The sequence below is a fragment of the Brachypodium distachyon genome, chromosome 2, assembly GCF_000005505.3.
Source record: "Brachypodium distachyon strain Bd21 chromosome 2, Brachypodium_distachyon_v3.0, whole genome shotgun sequence".
Classification (NCBI taxonomy): Eukaryota; Viridiplantae; Streptophyta; class Magnoliopsida; order Poales; family Poaceae; genus Brachypodium; species Brachypodium distachyon.
Genome location: NC_016132.3, coordinates 28,264,831 through 28,272,302, shown reverse-complemented (window position 1 = coordinate 28,272,302; position 7,472 = coordinate 28,264,831). Strand labels below are relative to the sequence as shown.

At 52.3% G+C, this 7,472-nt stretch overlaps 1 protein-coding gene across 1 annotated transcript; it reads left to right on the top strand.

The window, feature by feature from the left end:
* Nucleotides 1–5,456: 5,456 nt before the first annotated feature.
* LOC100842546 (ethylene-responsive transcription factor ABI4) lies at nt 5,457–6,146 on the top strand. Its single transcript, XM_003568598.2, has one exon. It carries the CDS (start codon nt 5,457–5,459, stop codon nt 6,144–6,146), a length of 690 nt encoding a protein of 229 aa, XP_003568646.1.
* Nucleotides 6,147–7,472: the final 1,326 nt, after the last annotated feature.

The following is a 7,472-nucleotide window of genomic DNA, read 5'->3' as shown; positions in this document are numbered from 1 at the left end:
ACCTCGCCGGTGAGGTCGATCACGCGCTCCTCTCCCACCACAGACGCAGACGAAGCATCCGTGGTGACTACAAAGCAGCGTGCTAGCATTAGCTGGGACCGGTAGTTTGATTAAGAACAAGGGGCTGTAGTGAGGAAAGGATTAATACCTTGCTGCGTATCTCCTCCGTCGGTGTCGGTTGACCCTTCTCCCACACTGCCACCAGTTGCCGGGACGCTCCCGTCAGCTGTTCCTGCCCCTGCAAGTGTCTTGGCGTTAGAAGGCAGTTGCGGGGTTAACCAAACCACAGAGTGCCTGGTTGCGGGGGTACCTGCTCCCGGACCGTTGCCCTGTTGGTCGAGGCTGGGGGTGTCCACATCCCCAGCGGCAGACGCTACCGATGCTACCACCACGGCGCTGGTGTCCCCGTCTCCTCCACCCATTGCCGGGCAAAGTGCTAGGCTGGCCCCTATTCTTCGAAGACCTGCGGAAGCACGGAAACAGGGATTAACAAAACCAGTGGTGAGCTTGGAAATGGGTACACTTACTCGAAACGGTGTTACCCCGGCGGGTTGAGCTTGAGCATCCGTTCTGCAAAGACGCTCCCCGCCGGTGCAGCGGAGGCGACTTCGGTTGCCACCCCGCTGCCGGCAGGTTCTGTTGTCGCCGCATCTGGCGGTGGAGCTTGGGGTGACGAGCCTGCCTCGCGCTCCCTCGCCCTTTGCGCCGCCGTCTGCCTCAGCACGGGGACATCGTCCTCCTCGTCATCGTCGTCCTCCTCTGCCGTGCCCCTGCCGGCTTCTCGGGGAGCGTCGTCCCTGGAGTCTCCGCTGGCACCGAGAGAGGGGTCGTCGCCGGCACCCGAGTCTCCCGACATGGCGGAGTCCCATTCCGTGTCCTCTCCCCGGCCCCTCTGTCTCCGTAGCCGGCTCCTTGCCGGCAGAGGCTCTAGGTTATGAGGGAAGGCCCCTGGACGTGGAATCCTCCATGAGTCCCCACTCGTCTCATAGGGGGCAGTCCCGAGCTCCCAGGTTCCGGACCCCGGCATGGAGCTCCTGGGCTCCAGCCCGTAGCATCCTGAAGGCCTCATCCTCACCGGTGATGCCCTTCACCTAGACCTGGATTTCCTTCGGGGTCAGGTCCGTGCAGTGTAGCCGGGTACGGTCTCCCTGCCTGGAGTACATCCATGCCGGGTGTGAGCGCTGCTGCAGGGGGGGCTACGCGCCTCCCGATGTAGTTGCGTGCCACATCCGTGTCCGTGAGGACAGCCTCACGGAGCGCCCGGATTTTGTCACAGATAAGGGCCAGCTCCGCGTCCTTGGGGTCGCGGTAAGTCCAGTCCACCGCGCCCTTCCGCGGCACGATGGACTCCTCGTGGAACTCCTCTAGGTCATCGGTGCGCATCCAGCACTAGTCGCGGCGCCACTCAGTCTCGATTTTCTTCTTCCCCAGCTGGATGAACTCCGACCGCAGATTGTCACGGAACTGGAACACCACACCCGAGGACAGGGGAGCCTTCTTCTCGGTCCTGGGGTAGTAGTAGTGGTGAAATAGGGACAGCGATGACATCACCCACACAAACGCTTCACACAAGTGTTGGAAGACAGCCAATGTGAAGAAGGAAGTGGGGTGAAGCTGTGCTAGCAGGAGCCCGTACGACTCCATCATAGCATGAAGGAAAAGGGAGTGTGGCAGCACGAACCTGGCGAGGATGAAGCGCCTGAACACCCGGAAGTAGTGCTTGTCGTGGTCCGTGCCAAAAGGCAAAACCCGCGTCGGCCCACGCTCGTTGAATTTCATGGCGAGCGCCAAGGTCAGCTTCTCCACCCCCGCACCGTTATACCCGGGGGTGAAGAAGGCGTACTTGGCCCGCATCTCCTTGTCTTTCCGCTCCCTCTCCGACATCTCCCTCTTGGCGGCCTTGTCGCTCTTGTCTCCCTTGCTGGTGTTGCCATTGGGGCGATTCGGATCCTTGGGAGACATTGGCGAAGTGGGGGTGAGCTTGGCTAGGGTTGGGGCCACGGCGAGCTTGGGGAGTAGTGGCAAAAGCAGAAGGAGTGGGGTGCCTTGGCGGAGCCGGCCTTGGGTATTTTTCTGAGACAGGTGGGTTGCAACGGCCACTGCCACGATCAGCAATCAAGTATCCTAAAGTTTCGGAGGAATCAAGACAGGGTGCGCGACATGGCCATAACTCTCTGTTAATTATGAGGAACCGAGGTTGCGGCCTGTGTGACCGGGTACCGGGATTTTTCTCGGGACCCACACGTCGGTTAGGGCGTAGCCCGGCAACCGATCGAGGACAACATGATCCGGGAGCCTACGGTGCCGGCCCACGACCGGGGGCTATTGTTGCACCAGTGGCCAACGGGGTCCCACTGATGCTGGACGTGTGGGTCACAACGGCTCAGGTCCCGCGAGGTGGGCTTCCCGGGGAGGGCGAACCCGGGAAGCCCCCCCCCCCCCCCCCCCCGCAAAGCCAGCTACCATGACTTATGACAAGACACTCACTGGCAAGACCATCACACCGGAGGTTGAGAGTTCTGACACCACTGACAACGTCAAAGCCAAGATCCATAGTAGGAAGGATACCCTCTTGCAGCGGCCACCCGAGAAGCGTCGACCGGCAAGGTCAAGACGCGCTGCCCCCGCAATGCCCCTGGCACAAGTGCTGGAGCACCTCCCGGGCAACGCGTGCCCGGGCCTACGGGTGGAGTAAGCGGAATAGTGAAGGCAGAGCATTAAATGCTCCGACAGAGGCTACAACGGCGGGTCTAGTCTTGCACGGCAAGGCTACGACGGTTACCCTATAGATCATTTTATTCACCATGAGCAGTGATCTAGGCGCTGCATGAAGCCCAGCGCGGATCAACAGTGGAGTACTACCTGTTACATTGACACGCGTTTAGCCAACGTGTCGCGTTGTAAGCACCGGCACCTGTGGTATCCCCTTGACTATAAAAGGAGAACCAATGCCACCGGTCAAAGGGTTCAGCATTCGACCAAGTAAGCAGACCCCTAGAGAGACAAGTAGCTAAGCCCGGGAACTCCCCGCTAACCTGTAATCCTCCTAGTCATTGAATACAAAGCCAAAAGGAGAATGTAGGGTGTTACACCTCCGGGTGGCCCGAACCTGGGTAAAAACCACTGTCTCACACTTCGTGTCTTTGTTTTTTCCACGCCGGCGATCGCCGGAGTGATCCCCTTCACCCTCCACCGAACCAAAAGGGGGGTGCCCAGCATCCCCGGTGACCGAGTTTCGGGCTCCGACAGCTAATTGTAAGGCCTCTCCTAATGCAAGTCTCTTGGCATGTAATGTTAGGCATTTTGCTCATGTGGCATGCTAATTAAAGAAGAAAGAGAGTGTTGTGGTCTATTGCTTGGGATATCACTCTTGCACGTGAGCATAGCCAAAAACATTAATTAATCCAATCACATTCAAGCATGGCTATTAAATTAATTAATACAATCATTTTAAGATACAACAACTAAGAGACTAGGTTGTCTCTTATCAAATACACCACTTAAGATAACGTGCTAAAAGATCATGCATTGAGAGTGGCCTAAAGACTGGTCATAATGGGGAGTAAAATAAACTAGTAACATGCATATGTTACTAGTCTATGTTACTATCTCAATAGTGTGTAGTAACATACTTGTAGTAACATATAAACCCATATTTATTATCTTATAGACTCATTCTATCTTGAAATGTGTGATGTGATGGTAACATATCTGGTTACTCCAAAGCTATCTCTCCTCATTTAATACATGCCACATCACCATTTGCTTAGTTGACACTTATGTTACCACCTATGTTACTCTCACTATGAGTAATAACTTAGGTGGTAACATAGGTGAGAACATGGAATGCCAACTAAGCAATTTGGTGATGTGGCATGTTATTAATGACGAGAGAGAGGCTTGTGTGTGTGTGTGTGTATATATATTATCATAACATCACACAAATCAAAACAACATGAGAATACAATCTAATAAATGACACAATACATGACATCACATATATGACATAATACTCACCATGAAAGTAGTAGTTTAGACTAATAACATATGCATTTTACGGAAGTTACTCCATCGCTGCGACCATCCTGAGTAGTCTAAGGACAGTCCCAACGCTACGGCTTCTACCATTCCTTAGCAAGTCCAGCTAGGATTTTTGGTGACGTGGCGCGTGATTAATGCTGAAAAGGGAGGCGAACGTATCTTATTTTCGATATGGCTCTTGTCTACGTTCTGGAGGCACTAATTCGTCGTCCTCCTCGCATTCCACGGCCTCTCACAACCATTCCTCTGCGTGCTAGCTTTGTCGTTGTCGCCGACGGGAAGCCGCTCCCGCGCATCCCTGCAACGCTGCAGGCCAGAGACGATGGTTCTGGCGGCTCACCCATATGGCCTTGGCCATGGTTGCTGGTTTAGCAGGACTTGAAGATTGAAGAATCCTATTCATATCGTTGTTGTTTTGTCTGTCACCTCGACTTTGCTTCTTTGATTGTAGTCCCAATCATAGGCATCCAAATCTGAACATGGACAGAGGGCCAGATGGGGGAGGAAGGAAGAACAGATGGAACTTCAGATGCTACAGTTAAGCACCTAACTTTTGCCTTGGAGCCATCGGCGGTGATCACTGGCTGCTGCAATCCCGTACAGGAAAGAACCATCAATCAAGCTAGCCATTTAGATCGAGAGAAAGAAACAATCGGGAGGAAGGAAAAGGAAGACAAACCATTTATTATTGGGCCCACATTAGATACAAAGCATTGGAGAGGTATCTAAATGACGTGGCCAGAAATATGATACGGTTTGCTGTATCCGCGTTGGGACTCTCCTAATATCAGATCCCATTAAATTTCTAAGAAATAGACTTGTCTCCTGATTCTGGATCGATTCACACTCGCCGTTAATTCCTCGTATTTTTTAAATTGGCCATTAATTCCTCGTGTTTTGAAACGAACCCCGGCCATCGACGACCGTAATAAGTCTACAAACCATTGTTGTCGAGTGATCGATGGGATTGATGGTAAAAACCTGCAAGAAATGTAGGCACATCATGCATGCATACGAATAAACCCAGCGATGTGATGCGCTAGCTTCTCTGCGCACTCCGTACTCTATACTAGTACTACTACTGTACTTATGTATATCGTGTCAATTGACGTCCTGCACGAGAGCTTGACCTCTCACTGCGTTGCATGCATGTCCGTTCTCTTCTCTCGCGCTAGCAGGCTCGCTTTACTACACTGTACACCCTCTTTCTCTCTCCAGCCTTTATATTTGACCACCGCCCTTCTCCACCAAGCACATCCTCCTCGGCCTCTCTCTCTCCCTTCATCGCTCTCCCCAACGCAACGCAGAGAGGAGCTGAGAGAACCATTCCGCTCTCTTCCCCATCCCTCTCCGCCCCCCAACGCACGCGACTCCTCGAGATCCCTTTATACCAAACACTCCTGCGGCTACCGCCCATGGAAAAACCCAACCCACTTACCACCACCGAGGCGGCAAGCAGCAGCGGCGGGCGGAAGGCGAAGGGCGGGCCGGAGAACAGCAAGTTCAGGTACCGCGGCGTGCGGCAGAGGAGCTGGGGCAAGTGGGTGGCGGAGATCCGCGAGCCCCGCAAGCGATCCCGCAAGTGGCTCGGCACCTTCTCCACCGCGGAGGAGGCCGCCCGGGCCTACGACCGCGCCGCGCTGCAGCTCTACGGCCCGCGGGCCCAGCTCAACCTCACCTCGCCACCGCCGCTCGCCGGCCCAGGAGCCCACTCCCACCCTTCCGCGTCCGCTTCCTCCTCGACCTCATCCTCATCCGCGCCGCCGACTCTCCGCCCGCTCCTGCCGCGCCCGCAGCCGCAATACTCTCACCACCAGCACTACTACCGCTTCCTGCCGCTGCACGGGTTGCCAACGACGTCGGCGCCACCGCCGCTCTACTACGCGAGCACGGTCACCGCGTCCACGGTGGCGCACCAGGCGACACTTACTCCGGCGGTGGCGTCGTCTTCTACGGCGGGCGACGCGCAGGATGGTGCCGCTCCGGCGGAGGCGGCTCAGGCTGAGGCGACCGGATGGGAGTACATGGCCCGCGAGGAGGACGACTACGAGGCGGCCCTGCTGTGGAACGAACCTGACACCTTGTTGGATATCTTCCTCAAGTGACATCAGAGTTGATCGATCTTGGCCGCCAAGGTGCTGCCCATGGCGGATCCACGCATGCGGCATGCATGCAAGCAAAAGAAAAAGGTAGTAGATATGGCCTTACTAGGGTCTCTGATTCTTCTTTTCACTAATGAATTCTATCTTTAGATAGATATAATATTCCTTACTACTTTTCTTGTATTCTTTTGGTGGAGTTTGGATTTGGGGACAATGTGATGGTATTGGTATTGGGAGCATTTAGCTAGGGCTTGATAGCAACTTCAGATTTGATTTCAATTCACCGGTTCGCATCCAACAACAGTACTGATGCTTGATAACTTGATAACTCGTGCTCCCTCCGTCCAACAAAAGATGTCTCAACTTTATCAAAATTTGGATGTATTTAGACATCACTTAGTGTATAGATGCATTCAAATTTATTCAAAGTTGAGACATCACTTGTTGGACGGTTTGTTGGACGGAGGGAGTAGCATATATACGAGACTTGACATATTTCTTCGTCTTTGATCTGTATATACCAGTATCTTGGGGATGCATGCATGTACTATTTCCCTTTTAAAATATACTTTGCAAAATCCGGTCCATAGACCGATTGATCGAATTTTGTTTTGGTGTTTTTCCTACCCTCAAAGCATAAGCATCCAACTGACCTTGCCGTACGTAAAATAAAAAAGGAAAAAGAAAGCAGTTTTGCTGTTTTTCAGTTGCCTGAATTTCTCACTCGCCTTAAATTGAACTATCTTGAGTTGAGTTGATGCAGTTAGTGTTATTGTTGTTTTATATACATGGAGTGATCTGGAGATCACAATAGTTTGGATTTTGAACCAAAAGCTTACCGTTAATTGAGACTTAGATTTAAGAAAATTTCAGGCAACTGAAGAATAGACAAGCCCAAAAATAGCCGGGGGATCTGTTGACTTTTTAATTTACAATAGGTAGACTATTGGTTTTCTGTTTAATGTAGGCATGCCTTACTAGATTCGTTAGTTATATTTAAGATCAACACAGCATGAAGCTTTCTTTTCAATTTCTTTTCTCCCGTTTACCCTGAAATTCACACATATGTGTAGTCAGCAATCTTATGTTGATGATTTTGCAACCAGGTGCATGAATACTGAAATGCTCATCTGGAGCATATGGAGTCCTTAGAAATCAGACATGCATGTATGCGTTTGATGCTACTGATAGATTGTTTCGGACAGACGATTCACACACAAAGTGGATTTGACCACCTCTTTAACATAGGAAGAAAATATTTATACAGCACGTGCATCTCCGGCACCAAGCTAGCTTCTCCTTTTCACCAAACCCGAGTTTTTCATAGCC

Excerpts from the sequence above, each read along its gene's own strand:
- LOC100842546 (XM_003568598.2), top strand. The coding sequence starts at position 5,457 with ATGGAAAAACCCAACCCACTTACCACCACCGAGGCGGCAAGCAGCAGC.